Consider the following 16,173-nt stretch of genomic DNA (forward strand, 5'->3'; position numbering starts at 1 on the left):
GGCATACAGTAGGAGCATAATAAATATTTGTTGGGGGCAGCTAGGTGGCACAGTGGATAAAGCACCAGCCCTGGATTCAAGAGGATCTGAGTTCAAATCCAGCCTCAGACACTTGACACTTACTAGCTGTGTGACCCTGGGTAAGTCACTTAACCCTCATTGCCCCACAAATAAATAAATGGATAGATAGATGAGCAAAGGAATGAACGGATGAACAAGTGAATGAATGAATGAATAAGTGATTGTTTGTTGATTGGTTGGAGCAAGGTTGCATCCTGAGAATTCCTCTAAGTATTCAACCCAATAGCCAAAGTGAGAGAAATAAGATGACAGCTGAACAGCAGGGGGCAGCTGGAAATCATAATCTCTGCACAAAGATCCGGCTTGGGTTTCTATTTGGTGCATAGGATCATCAACCTATTAGAGCTGGAAGAGACCTTACAGATGAGGGAACATCATGAGACAGTTCCATCAGATTCTTCCAATAATTAGTGCTGAAAGGAATCACGGCCATAGATTTATAACTGGATGCTACCTTAAAAGTCATTTTAGCTAACTATTCATTTTACAGATGAGAAGACTGAGGCTAAATCATTAATAAATTCATAGATGGAGATCTGGAAGGACCTTAGAGGTTACTAACTCAAATGGTGAATGAAACTGAAGACCAGACCGACAACTCACTCAAGGCTACAGAACTATAGATTTGAACCCATGCCTATTAACTCCTCTAAATCTGGTATTCTTTCAACTATTTCGTTATATATATATATATATATATATATACATTTTTTTTATATTCAGTCATTTAAAAGAAAAAAATTGGGGTAGCTAGGTGGCACAGTGGATAGAGCACTGGCCCTGGAGTCAGGAGTACCTGAGTTCAAATCCAGCCTCAGAGACTTAACACTTACTAGCTGTGTGACCCTGGGCAAGTCACTTAACCCCAATTGCCTCACTAAAAATTTAAAAAAAAAAAGTTGGGAGGACCTGAGTTCAAATCTCACCTAAGACACTTAGTAACTGTGTGACCCTACTTAATTCCAATTGTCTTAAAAACATCCGGGGCCATCTCCAGTCATCCTGATATATATCTTTTTTAATCATAAAAGTATTATTTTCCAGTTACATGTAAAGATAGTTTTCAACATTTGTTTTCATAAGATTTTAAGTTCCAAATTTTTCTCCCTCCCCCCTTTCCCTTCCCCCTCCCCAAGACAAAAAGCAAACTCATATAGGTTATATTTGTACAATCATATTAAACATATTTCTGCATTAGTCATGTTGTGAAAGAAGAATCAGAACAAAAGGTAAAACCTCAAAAAAAGAAAAACATTTTCCATCACAAGTCCTTTGGAATTGTCTTGGATCATTGTATTGCTGAGAAGACCTAAGTCTATCACAGTTGATCACGTCCTGATCTATATCTTGCCACTGGACCCAGATGGCTCTGGAGGAGAGAGTGAGGTTGTTGACTTTGCACATCCCTCCCTCACTTAAATCCAATTTGCTGCAAGTCATGACATCACCTCCTGATGTCACTCATGGTCCTCTTTGAGAACAAAGAACAAACAACAATATTTTTTTATATTGTTCAGTCATTGAGTCATGTCCAACTCTTTATGACCTTGAGGACCATACTGTCCATGGGGTTTTCTTGGCAAGGATACTGGAGTGGTTTGTCATTTCCTTCTCCAATGATTATTCCATGCTACCATGTCTCAAATGACTTGCTCAAGATCTCTCAGTTATTACCTAGAATGACAGTTTCATTTGACAGATAATGAAGCTGAGGCCAGATAGTGACTTCCTTGAAGTCACACAAGTACTTAGTGGCAGAATTGGTACTAGTAGCCACATTTTCTGACTCCCTAAAGAGTGGTATTTGCCCATAACAATGAATTTAGGGAAAACCTGTCAGACTTAATCATGTATGAGCACTTACTTGGTGCTGCTGGTTCCTTCTCTTTTTTTTCTTGGTAGGGATGGGGTGTGCTTAAGTTTCCAAAAGTCACTTATGAAATAGAAACTGTTATGGAAAAAAAAGAAAGAAAAATATATACATATTTGTGTATATATATATATGTGTGTGTGTGTGTGTGTGTGTGTGTGTGTGTGTGTGTGTGTGTGTGTGTGTATATCTTTGTATAGCATTAACAATGGAGAAAGTAGCCAAGTCCCAAATCCCAGTCCTATACTGGGGAGTTGCCTTTTGATTACTACAGAAGTGAAAGGATCTTAAAATACCAAAGATACCTTCAGAAGATGAAGAAGAAAAAAAAAGATCGGTCTTCAGCTCAGCAGGTAGAGGTTCAAGAATCACAGACAAAAAGGAGCAGCTTCACGTCCACATAGATAACTACGTACTCCATTCAAATCTCTAAGGACTTCATAGAGCCAGGGGTCCTCATTAGAACAGGCCAGCTGCTACAGAAAATAAATAAAAGCCAGAAGGACTTTGAGATTTTGAGATTCAGGCTGGATGGGAGGATGTTTGAACACACATTTCTGGTCTGAGATTAAAAGCAACTGTTCCTGTGGAGGGAGGCCAGAATCAGGGTGCCAGGGTGTGGACCGCCATCACTGATAGTTGGCAAAGACATCACAGCATGTAGCCCTCTTCTTGTTTATGCCTTTGATCTCCCTCACTTTAATATGTGTTGGGCTGTTGACAAAGAATACTGCTAGATCATTAATACTGCACCCACAATAGAGCCTATCTCCAGGAAAATAAAATAGAAATAAATCCCTCATAGCTTTTTAGTGTATCAGAGTGCAGAGAACAGGTTTAACACTCACTTCATGCCCCTGAAATGGTGAGAAGAAGTGAATATACAGCAGGATCGTTTTGGGCTCTTTTTAAGGTCTGGGGAATATAGAAAGCACTTGATATTGATAAAACATATTCTGGGTGGGAACCCCCTTGGAATCTTTTCTTAGTGAGGATTAGATAAAAGGACAAATGAAGGGAAAGCGGTTCCTTCTTTTAAAAAATTAGGCTTAAAATGTTAGAAAATAAGAGAATATCTGGATTCTCTCAAGCATGAAAATGAGAGTTGCAAAACAAAATTGTAATTTCCTCCTCCAAACAAACATTGAAGACTCATTCCTCAATGTAAGTCATGAGATTCAATCCTTTGCTATTGAAGGTCCTAAAAGGATCTTGAAGCATCAGTTCTACCTGCCACTGAATCTGGAGGGGTGGACCAAGCAAATACTCTGATGGATAATTTCAAACACTTCAAATACTGTTTGCGCTTCTGGAGAGAAGTAGTGATAAGGATAATTCTAAAGTAATTAACTTTTTATTTTATGATGCAATTTGACTGTCCCCTCACCAAGATTTATTTTGCTGTTTGTTTTTCTATTTGTTAACCTGAAAATTAGTTTGTTTCTCTAAGCACATCCTAACCAACAAGTAGAAGAGGCAATCTAGGAGTGTGTTCAGAAGGAGGAAGGGAGGAAACAAGCATTTATGAAGCACTACTAGGTTCCAGTCACTGTGCTAAGCACTTTGCAATTATATAATTTGATCCCTACAACAACCCTGGGAGGTAGGTGCTATTATTAGACCTATTTTATCAGTTGGGGAAACTCAGACAGACACAGGTTAAGTGACTTGCCCAAGGCCATACATATAGCTTAGTGAGGCAGGGTTTGAACTCAGATCTTCCTGACTTTGAGTCACTCTATCTACTGAACTATCCAGAAAGGTTATAGGCAGCTAACTTAGAATTACAATTGCTCCCCATTTTCCATTTCTTTTCATTTCATGTAATACTAGTTTTCAATTACAGACCACATTCATGTACTTAACTCTAATGGTAATCATAACAAGTGAAATTTACATGGGGGAGGTTAGAGCATTTGATTTAGACTCAAAGGACCAAAGGGTTAAAATCTTCCCTTTTATATTTACCTTCTATGTAATTTGGGGCAAGTCTTATGAGTTCTCTGAACCTCAGTTTCCTTACATTAAAAATGAATGAGTGTGGTAAGTGGCTCAGTGGATAAAGCACCGGCCCTGGATTCAGGAGGATCTGAGTTCAAATCCAACCCCAGACATTTGACACTTACTAGCTGTGTGACCCTGAGCAAGTCACTTAACCTTCATTGCCCCACAAAAAAAAGAAAAAAGAAAAAAGAAAAAAAAAAGAATGAGTTAGACTAGATTGCTTCTAAGGTCCATTCTGTCTCTAAGATCCTGTGACATAGCACTTTACAATTTGCACAGCAATTTTATATCCCATATTTCATTTGAACCCTCATAACAACTTTATGAGATGGGTGCCATGGGTAATATGATCCCCATCTTTCAGACAAAGAAACAGACTGGGACAGGTTAGGTCACTTGTTCAGTCATAAAGCTACTCTCTATCAGATGTAAACTTAAAACCCAGGGCTTCTTGTTTCCAAGAACAGTGTTTTTCTCCATTGCATAACTTTTTTTTTTTTTTTTAGTGAGGCAATTGGGGTTAAGTGACTTGCCCAGGGTCACACAGATAGTAAGTGTTAAGTGTCTGAGGCCACATTTGAACTCAGGTCCTCCTGAATCCAGGGCTGGTGCTTTATCCACTGTGCCACCTGCCCTCCATTGTATAACTCTTGTGTGATATCCAGTTGTGGAAAATTATTTTGATTTGGGGACCCTACCTTTAGGCTGAGATTAGAAAGCCTTAGGCCCTCAGGGTCTCTCCCCCTCCTCCTCAGCTTCAGCTGAGCAAAAAAGCCCCGTGGACTATACAAGACGCCAGGTCAGACAGCTGGGGGGAAAAAAGCCCCCAGCTCCCTCCGACCTGAGCGGAGCTATCTGAAGGATCCCAGATGGCCTGTGCTGAGGCATGGGGCTCGAGAGCACCCCCTGCCCCAACCAGCTGCAGCTCTGGCTGGCGGATTAGCTTCGTCTGTGGGGGCGAAGGAAGCCCGGAGATTTGAGTGGAGAGAAGAAAAGGTATATATAGACCTGGGAGTTAGACAGAAGAAAAAAAGGAGACTCGAGGACAGACTAGATAGAGGAACTAGAGGGGAGCTCGGACAAGGATGGAGCAGAAGACAGACTGACCAGGAGGCAGCGGAGAGCACAGAAGCAGGTCAGCACAGGGTACAGGTTGGAGAAAGTGAAGATTAAGAGGAGTTAGAAGAAAATAGCTGACCAGGGAAAGTGTATTGTGCCCTGAGGCCGGAGGCAGCTAAGGCCCTTATTGTATTCAAGAAGTTCACCAGGTGGGAAAGAGACGCAGTGGAAAGAGACCGCAGGAAAGCAGTCAGGTTGTACTTTATTTCCCTGTATTCCTAATTTGAAACAGTATCTCATAAATAAACTCTGCTTTGATATTTGGTTAAGAGGCTTCTTAATCTTTAGTTTATCAGTTTGGGAGCAGTGTGGTGGAACTTTATCAATGGCCCACATTAAATTAAACGCAGTCAGATAGCCAAATAGTCAAAACTCCCCAGATTAGTCATCCACAGTTTAGTACCCCCAAATTAGACCCAGTCAGTCAAAATATTCTAACACAGTTCAATCATTTTGGACAGCTTGACAACTGAAAATGACCTGATTATATCTATATTATTTGGGTCATTTAAAATTACTACTGAGATTGTCCGAATGATTAAGGATTCAACCTACCCTTGTGTGGACTCTTGCTTAGAGTAAGTGAATGCCACAAGCAGCATTTAATCATTCATTCATTTAAAGAGCAGTTATGAAGTGCCAATCACTGTGCTAGATAATGGAGAAATAGTTTGGGTAAGTTTTTCTGGTAAAGGGAGCTTTCCATGAGGAAACTCTCCCAATGCAGATCAGCACCTGTTTTGCAATTTATAGTTTAATAGCGCTACCTAGGACACTCAGAGGTTCAGTAGTTTGCTCATGGCCTCACGGTTAATATGTGTCAGACTTAGGACTTGAAAATCCATTGTCAGCCTTCCATACATTATATTGGATATAATTGTACACAATTTCTTATGATACAATAATATTTCTTAGAAAGATTGTCTCTGACAGTTACCGGGAAAAATACTACCTAACACTGTTTCAAGTCTTGCTAGTAGGAAAATACAACTAGATAAATAAAAGCATTTAAACTTATAGATTATTGAAGTGGCATCAATTACCAAATTCTATTCCTTAGATCCAAAAGGACTTCTTATACCATACTTAACATTTGTATGAGTATAAAACATTATTTTTATTACATTTTGAAAATTTAAAAACCCACCTTTTCCCTTCTTATACCACATACACACACATACACACACACACACACACACACTGAGAAAGAAAGAATAACAAAACCCCCATTATAAACATGTATTACCAATCAAAACAAATCTCTTCATTGGTAATTTTTTTTAATGTGTGTTAATATTGTCACTGGAGGGGGCAGCTAGGTGACACAGTGGATAAGGTACTGGCCTTGGATTCAGGAGGACCTGAGTTCAAATCCAGCCTCAGACACTTAATAGCTGTGTGACCCTGGGCAAGGCACTTAACTCTCATTGCCCTGCAAAAAAAAAATAATACTGTAACTGGTTCTGTTCACTTCATTCTTTTTGTTTTTTGGGGTTTTTGCAGGGCAATGAGGGTTAAGTGACTTGCTCAGGGTCACTCAGCTAAAAGGTGTCAAGTGTCTGAGACCAGATTTGAACTCAGGTCCTCCTGAATCCAGGGCTGGTGTTTTACCCACTGTGCCACCTAGCTGTCCCCAGTTCATTATTTAAAAAAAAATGTTTCCCAATTAAAAAGTAAAAGCTGTAAAAACAGCTTTTAACTTGGGTTTTTAAAAAAATGTTGATTTCTAAATTTTCTCCCTCCCTCCCTCTTCATTGAAAAGGCAATCAATTTGATATAGGTTACACATATGCAGTTATGAAAACATTTTCATATTAGTCATGATATAAAAGAAAACACAGACCAAAAAAATCCAAACCAAACCAAAACCAAGAACAATAAAGAAATATTTTTGTAAAAGTATGCTTTAGGGGCGGCTAGGTGGCGCAGTGGATAAAGCACCCGCCCTGGATTCAGGAGGACCTGAGTTCAAATTCAGCCTCAGACACTTGACACTTATTAGCTGTGTGACTCTGGGCAAGTCACTTAACCCCCATTGCCCCATGCAAAAAAAAAAAAAAGTATGCTTTATCTGCATTCAGACTCTATTTTTTTCTCTGGAAGTGGATAACATCACTGTATTGCTGACAATAGCTAAATCATTCACAGTTGATCATTCTACAATGTTGTCGATACTGTCTCTAGTGTTCTCCTGGTTTTGTTCACTTCACTTTGCATTAGTTCATATAAGTAAGTCTTTCCAGTGTTTTTTTGGGTGTTTTTTGTTTGTTTGTTTTGTTTCGTTTTTGTTGAGAAATATGACCCTTATCAGAGACACTGGTCATAAAAGTTGTTTCCCAGCTTTCTGTTTTCCTTCTAATCTTGATTGCGTTGGTTTTATTTGTGCAAAAGTTTTTGAAATTTATGCAATCAAAATGATCTATTTTACATTCCATACTGTTTTCTATCTCTTATTTGGTCATAAATTCTTCCTTATCCATGGATCTGACTCGTAAACTATTCCATGTCCCTCTAATTTGCTTGTGGTATCATCCTTTATGTTTAAATCTTGTAACTATTTTGACCTTATTTTGGTATATTGTGTGAGATGTTGGTCTATACCCAGTTTCTGCCAAATTACTTTCCAATTTTCCCAGTAGTTTTTGTCAAATAATGAGGTTTTTTCCCCAAAAATCTTGGATCTTTGGGTTTATCAAACACTACATTACTAAGATCATTTACTATTGTGTATTGTGTACCCAATCTATTCCACTGATCTACCAGATTGTTTTGATAATTATCACTCTATAATAGAATTTGAGATCACCTTCTTCCACATTTTTCTATTAATTCGCTTGACATTCCTGATTTTGTTTTTCTAGATGAATTTTATTTTTTTCTAGCTCTATAAAATAACTTTTTGGTAGTTTGGTATGGTAAAGAATAAGTAAATTAATTATGTGGAATTGGTATTTTTGTTATATTGACTTGACCTACCCATGAACAATTTTTTCCAATTGTTTAGATTTGACTCTATATGAAAAGTGTTTCATAATTGTGTTCATATAGTTCCTGGGTTTGTCTTCACAAATAGACTCTCAAGTATTAAAATTATGTAGTTATTTAAAATAGAATTTCTTGGGGCAGCTAGGTGGCGCAGTGGACAGAGCACCGGCCCTGGAGTCAGGAGTACCTGAGTTCAAATCCGGCCTCAGACACTTAACACTTACTAGCTGTGTGACCTAGGGCAAGTCACTTAACCCCAATTGCCTCACTTAAAAAAAATTTTTTTTAAATAAAAAATAAAAAACTAAAATGGAATTTCTCTTTCTGTCTCTTGCTACTGGACTTTATTGATTATATATAGAAATACTGATGATTTAGGAGGGCTTATTTTATCTTTCAACTTTGTTAAAGTTGTTAGTTATTTGAACTAGTTTTTTATTTGACTCTTATGAGAAAATAATGGGTTTGGGGGGCCTCCCACTCGACAGCCGAGTCAGTAAAATTGCAAAAGAAATGTAGATTGACCTTCCTGACTACCTAAAGAAAGGTAACTCACCTAGGAGACTCCCCCCCACCCCCACCCCCACCAAGTCATGTCAATCAATGGATTGGTCAATTAGCTTGGATCAATGTGCAGTGACCCACCTCTACCTGAGATAGGATAAAAATCCTTGGAGCAAGGCGGGTCACTCTCTTCCCTTGCTCTTCTTGCTGTACCTCTCCCCATCCTGGGATTTTATGTTGGGCCTGGGATGCTGGAGGAGGCAGCCACATGGCGCAGGCCCCCCCCCCCTTTCTACCTAGGTATGTAGGGATTCTAATTCTGAACAATGTGTTCTCTCTCTTTACTAATATTCAATATGCTTTAATGAATGCTTAATGCATTTAGTAGTAATAGTAGTAGCAATATATTAGAAACCTCAGCTAAGTTCCCTAAAACCTAGAACAGAGACAGGCACCCCCGTATTTTTTTTTATGGGGCAATGAGGGTTAAGTGATTATGGAGATAATTTTTCACACTCTTACTCTCCTTTTCCCCTCCTATTGTATTCTTCTTCCCTTCCCTTTCCATTCTTCTTTTAAGATCAAAACTTAAGAGAACCATTCCCAGACCATCTATCTAATTAGACTCACACTAAAACCCCTGGTGATGATATGGTTCTGAAGGGACAAATGTAAAGAGTTTATCCTTGTTTGGTCCCTTATGATTGTTTACTCATGTTTACCTTTTGGTGTTTCTCTTGTCTTCTATGTTTATATGTCAAAATTTCTATGCAGTTCTGGTCTTCAGATCAGGAATACTTGGAAGTTCTCTACTTCAGTGGTGTCAAATTCAAGTAGGAATGGAGATCACTAATCTGTAAATAAGGATCCCTACAGGCTGCATATTGACTTAGTTTTAAAATGTAATATTATCTATGTTTTATTGTATTTTTATTTATTTTGTTAATTATTTTCCAATTACATTTTATTCTGATTTGGGCTATAGTAACAAGTGCTGCATACAGCCCATAGACCATTGTGGACTGACCATTCATTTCTTTTCCAATTTTTTTCCTCTAGCATGCAGTGACACCTCTGCTGTATTTCATTTAAGGTTCTGAGAGAAATGATTATTTCTCTCATGTTAATAACCAATTATTAAATTAGGATTAAGGTTTTCTTTTTATTTCCTCATTCAGAAACCAGAAACCTGTGGGTTGTTCAGTCAATCTCAAAACAACATTGCTGATGGATGAGATTGCCCAAATTTTGGGGGTACATGCTTTTTTATCTTGATTGGGACTCTATCCAACTAGAAGATCTTACAAACAGAATACAGTATAGGCAAGATCCTGCCCTTAGGAAATAAGCCCCTGTCCTTGAAACCTTCCATTAGAATTTAGGGTGACCCAGCTTAAGCAGTGGAAAGCCAGCCAATGAGGTTTGGGTAGAGATGGATTCTTTTGTCCAGATTGCTGGAGATAACCGAGTCTCATAATCAGGCCACATTCTCTGCAGGAGGAACTGGAGACTTTTTGCCCACCTCCTCATTAATATGTCCACCCCCTCATTGATTGTTAACCAATCAGACTTGATTTCCACCCTCAGATACACCCCCTTTTCCAAAGGCTTTTTAAGCATTCAGCTGTCCCCAAGGTTCATCACTGACTACATTTTATTAATTATTTTCTAACCCTAATTACTTATTCACCTATTTATTGATTGATTGAAAATGAACATTTTTATTTAAAGTTTTGAATTCCAAATTCTACATTGAATAATATAGTTGTCACTGTGTACAACATTCTCCTGGTTCTGCTCACAGCTCATACAAATCTTTCCAGGCCTTTCTGAAGTCATCCTGCTTGTCATTTCTTGTAGCGCAATCACATTTCATTACAATCATGTACCACAGCTTGTTTAGTCGTTCACCAATTGATGGGCATTCTTTTGATTTCTAATTCTTAACCATCACAAAAAGAGCTGCTATAAATATTTTTGTAAAAATAGGTCTTTTTCTCTTTTTGGGGATGTCTTGGGATATAAACCTAGCAATAGTATTGCTGGATCAAAGGGTATTCAGTTTTATAGCCCTTTGGGTATAGTTCCAAATTGCATCTAAAATGGTTGGATCAGTTCACAACTTCACCAACAGTACATTAGTGTTTCAGTTTTCCCACATCCCCTCAACATCCAACATTTTCCTTTTTTGTTATATTTGCAACTCTAATAGGTGTGAGGTGGTATGTCAGAGTTGTTTTAATTTGCATTTCTCTGATGAATAATAATGAAATGATAATCACCCAGAAATTATGTCTCTTGGGCTTTTTGTCACAATACTCAACTTTGATAACTAAATAAATTATTCTTGTTTGTAAGCCTATATACTTTTCCTTCTGGAATATTGGGTTCCAAGGTCTCTAATTCTTTAAAGTTGTGGCTACTAAATCCTGTGTGATCCTGACTTTAGGTCCTCAGTATTTGAGTTCTTTCTTTTTGGCTGTATGCAATATTTTACTGTGATCTGGAAGCTCTGGATTTGGGCTATAGTATTCCTGGGAGTTTTCATTTTGGGGTTTCTTTCAGAAGGTAACCAGTGGATTCTTTCTACTGTGCCTGTTCTAAGAGATCCAAGCAGTTTTCTTTTATGATTTCTTGAAATATAATGTCTAGGCTTTAAAAAAATTTTTTTTGCTGGGGCAAGTCATGACTTTCATGTTGTCCAGTGATTCTTAAATCTCCTTGATTTTCCAGGACAGTTTTTTTTGCTGATATCTTACATTTTCTTCTATTTTTCAGTCTATTTCTTGTCTCATCAAGTTATGAAATTCTATTTGGCCCATTCTAATTCTTGTTCCAACATGTTAGTTCCCTTTCTGATTCTTTTTTCCATGACTTTTATTTTCCATTTTTTTCCTCTAGTACTCACTTAAAAAAAACACATTTAAACTACTTTGTAAAGTCTTGCTCCATCTTGCTTTTAGATTTTCAGAATCATTTTCTTCTTGGTTTGTATCTTGAATTTCTATGTCACCATAATAACACTTTATGGTGGAATTCTTTTTTTTGTTTGCTCATTCTTCTAGCCTACTTTCTGACTTTTGACTTCATGTTAGAACTAGACTGCACACTTCAAGAAAGAATGTCTGGGATGAGTTTTTGTCCTCTTGGGTCTTTTTGCTTCTTTCTTGAGATTCTGAGTGTTGCGTTATTACATGATGTGAGGGTAGCTTGGGCTGGAAACCTACATGCTTTCAGTGCTCCCAAAGTTGTCAGATCCAGTTCTGGTGACTGTTTTAGTCTGAACTCAGTAAGGTCTTTGGATCTAGAAATAAAAACCTAAAAATTGGGGGCAGCTAGGTGGTTCAGTGGTTAAAGCACTGGCCCTGGATTCAGGAGGACCTGAGTTCAAATCCGGCCTCAGACACTTGACACTAGCTGTGTGACTCTGGGCAAGTCACTTAACCCCCATTGCCCAACAACAACAACAAACAACCACAACAAACAACAAACAACCACAACAAACAACAAACAACCACAACAAACAACCAACCACAACAAACAACAACCAACCACAACAAACAACAAACAACAAACAACCAACCACAACAAACAACAAACAACAAACAACAAACAACCACAACAAACAACAAACAACCACAACAAACAACAAACAACCACAACAAACAACAAACAACCACAACAACACCCTAAAAATTAAGCATAGGAAGTGGTGTCTCTTTTCTCAGTCCTCTACCTGTCCTCTTCACTACCTCCTTTCACTCTTCCCCTCCATCTCTAATGTCTCTACCCTCCAGGCTATATAACCCTTCTTCCTCTCAGAAGCCTCAGGCAGGGCCACTCACACACAAATCAAGTTAATTTGCTGGAGCCCGCAGGGCTGGGCCCAAGGCTGGCCAGGGCACTAAGGCAGGAGGCCCTCTGTGCACATGAGCAGAGTGTGAGCATGTGAGGCACATGCCTGGGAGAGTAGTCATGATAGGGGAGGAGCACCTGAGGCTAATTTTAGCTACTTACAAAGCCTAATCCTTTTTAGCCTAAATTTCTTACAGTGTTCAGAGTTCTGCATTTTAATAAAGTAGGTGAGTATTGAGGATTAAGAACAACCATCAGGGCAGCTAGATGGCTCAGTGGATAAAGCACATGCCCTGGATTCGGAAGGACCTGAGTTCACATCCAACCCTATCTTCACTCCTTGAACAACTTCAGAACCTTAGGGGATTAAAACTTTCCCCACTATTTGAGGAGTTACCAGGTATTCAGTCTCACCTGGGTGAGGAGAAAGAGAAAAAAAAAAAACACAACAGCATCTCAAAGACATTCCCATCCCTCACGTACTTCTCAATCCATTGAGCTCAAAGAATACAGAAAGACTATCAGGAGATGAAATTTTCCACACTTAAGGTGTGGAAGGGTTCTGTTTAGGTTGGCAGAGTAAATATCCACACTAATTATTTCCAAAGAACTAATTTCACTCACATTCTAGATTAGCTGACTAAAGAAGTACAGAAATTGGGAAAATATAGAAACCTGAGTTTGTGGAGTATGAAATGCCCCTAATAAGTAAATATACAGTGTTCAACCATTGAAATGATAATGTATTAAGTATTCAAGACCCAACAAGTAAAACTGTTCACCTCCTCCAAAGCAAGAATTCTAAACATTTTATTCAATATACAATTTATACACCCAGTACCATAACGGGCCTTCACCTAAGTGGTTTTTTTTTTTTTAGTTACATACACAGCTTAAAAAGAGGTAGGGGTTTGTGAAAGTGGACAGCAAAGTAATACTAACTGGTAATTTTGGTTGCTTGGTTTGTTTTTAGCATGGGTTTTAGTTACATTCCCTAACATTGTACGTTATACATGTGCTGAAGTGTAGACAGTATGGTATGTTCTGAAAATTTTTTCACAATAAAAAAAATAACAAAAATAATGGTTAGTTTTCTTCATGGTAGAGATGGAGGTTGTCCTCAATGAAGTCGAGTTTGTGCTATAAAAATTAATTATGTGCTTTCTTTTTAAAAGTGAATCAGTCAGGGCAGCTAGGTGGTGCAGTGGATAGAGCACAGGCCCTGGAGTCAGGAGTACCTGAGTTCAAATCCGGCCTCAGACACTTGACACTTACTAGCTGTGTGACCCTGGGCAAGTCATTTAACCCCAATTGCCTCACTTAAAAAAAAAACATTAAAAAAAGTGAATCAGTCTTATAAACCCTTCCATAGTTTGTCATTCAGTACACTTGAGAAGTGTTATCTTGCTTTGGTTGCCCACCAAGGTGTTGAGAAATTGTTCTTCCTCAACAGTCACAATCCAATAGTGCTCTGCTTATGGAGTAGTCCTGATGTGAACTCTACTGTTCTCAACATTTGTTTTTTAACATTCACAATGTGGTCTGTGAAGAGGATTCAGGTTTTTCATATGGATCAGACACGTCCCCAATTTTTCCAAGCTTCTTTTTTTTGTCATCATCATCATCATCATCAAACTGGGCTTCAATCTCTGCTGGATTGACGTAGGTGTAGTAATAAGCCATAATGGCAAATATAACACAAACAACCAACAGCAGCGCAGCAAAGAGAATGTACTCCGCCCACTTTAAAGGTATAGAAATAGTTGAGAGAAAAGAGAGGGAAAAATTGTTAATATACTTCAGGGAAATTGCCCTGTGCCAATCATCTAAGTACAGGGAAAGCTATGGAGCCCTTGCTACTGCAACAAAGACAGCCAGGTCACTGGTACTAACAATACTGCAGACTGGGAATATGAGCTCAACAATGGAGCCAATTATCTCTGCCCAAGTGGAGCTCAAAGGGGTTGAACATAACCAGGGCTTTTTCAAGCAAATACTTACCTGTACATGGAATTTTCCTGCTTCAGCCACAATAAGAACAATGATGTTCCCAACAGCCACTGTAAGCAGCCAGCCTGCTTGAAGTACTGACTTCATGTTGGAAGGAGCCTGTAGAAATAAGACATTAACAAAAGGATTCAAATTCAATGGTAGGAAGATTTTATTTGCTGCTTAGTTAGAATTAAAATTTTATCATCAAGCCAATCATTCTGTCTTACATATAGAAAAAAAATACCCTTGCAATAGCCACTTACATAGGAAATTTTACACACACACACACACACACACACACACACACACACACAATCCTATCCTATATATGGGTGAGGGGAGGTTATTTGCTTTTTTAACATGAAAACTGTCTTCCTTCATAATACTGTTATCTTTTTAATTTTTTAAAAATTAAATTTATTGTTACTTTAAGTTCTAAACTGTCTCCCTCCCTACCCTGCACTAAAGAAAGCCACCACCTGACCCAAATTTATAAATTTATGTAAAACCATTTTTATCAGTTCTCCCTCTGGAGATGGATAGCATTTTCCTTCATGAGTCATTTATAGTTGATCTGAGTATTTATAGTACTCAAAAGAACTTGATTGTTCACAATGATTCTTTGAACAATATTGCTTTTACCGTATATGTTCTCTTGGTCCAGCTTATTTCACTTTTCATTATTTCATGCAAGTCTTTCTAAAATCAACCAGTTCACCATTTCTTTAGGAAAAAATGATTTTTCCTTAGCTACCTAGACACCTACTAGGTTGACATTAAACATGTGACCTTTTGGGGATAGTTCCTACATGAGCTAATATTTAGAAAAACCCATTCAAGTATTAATGAAGAACCTTGATAGTTATTACAAAAAAGTTTCACTATATAGGAAATCAAACATCATTTGGATTATTCTGACCTTCATTCTGAACTGATAATGTGGCGAGATGTCTCCAAAATGTTATGGATTCTCATAGCATCCAAAAAATGAAGATGACTAGAATTAAACTGATAACTATTATTGAGAGTGATATGGTAACATTCCTGGTTATAGGAAGGCCTAAGAGATTCACAGGGTTTTAGAAATGGAGACGATCTAGTTCAACCTCTCAATTTTTACAGGAGAGGTGAAGTAACCTCAAATTGCAAGCACAGGAAATGGTAGAGATGGGATCTACACCTGATTCAGTTCAATGCTCATCCCACTATACCATAGCTCTAAGGACATTTGGAAATGGATAAATGTTTACCTCAATGACCTAAGCCCTCCAGTCACAGGAGCATAAACATTCTTTTAATTAATGTTTTACTAAGTATTATTTTTGCTATGTTTAAGTGTTGTTTTTTAAAGTGTTCTCAGTGAGAACAGAAATTACTACACAACTGTACTTTGTCAAGATATTAGTTACAGAGAATGACAAAATTTTTATTTATTTTTTTTTAAATTATGCTTGAATATCACCCTTTGCTCCAAAACTTGGCTACCATGATCATCAAGGTGGGGAGATTCCCTGCTCCCCGTAATTCCAATTCAGATTGGGTTCAATTACTTATATGGTTTAGGATGAATAAATTTTCAAATGAACCTCAGAACAAAATTGTTCTAATACTACTTCAAAGAGAAATGAATTTCATGTGTATGAACTCATGATGTTTCTAGATCTACAATCCAAATATTTTGACTTTTTTGTGTGTGATGAGGCAATTGGGGTTAAGTGACTTGCCCAGGGTCATACAACTAGTAAGTATCAAGTGTCTGAGGC

General features: G+C 38.0%; 1 protein-coding gene across 1 annotated transcript in view; it reads right to left on the reverse strand.

Moving 5' to 3' along the window:
• Positions 1-13,814: 13,814 nt before the first annotated feature.
• Positions 13,815-16,173, reverse strand: part of SLC15A1 (solute carrier family 15 member 1) — a gene marked incomplete at its 5' end in the record, with an annotated part of 30,920 nt that continues 28,561 nt past the window's right edge. Inside the window, 2 exons of the mRNA XM_043996384.1 lie at positions 13,815-14,161; positions 14,420-14,527. Coding sequence (XP_043852319.1) covers positions 13,949-14,161; positions 14,420-14,527 — 321 coding nt within the window. The remainder of the gene's footprint in view (positions 14,162-14,419; positions 14,528-16,173) is intronic.

The sequence above is a fragment of the Dromiciops gliroides genome, chromosome 3, assembly GCF_019393635.1.
Source record: "Dromiciops gliroides isolate mDroGli1 chromosome 3, mDroGli1.pri, whole genome shotgun sequence".
Lineage (NCBI taxonomy): Eukaryota > Metazoa > Chordata > Mammalia > Microbiotheria > Microbiotheriidae > Dromiciops > Dromiciops gliroides.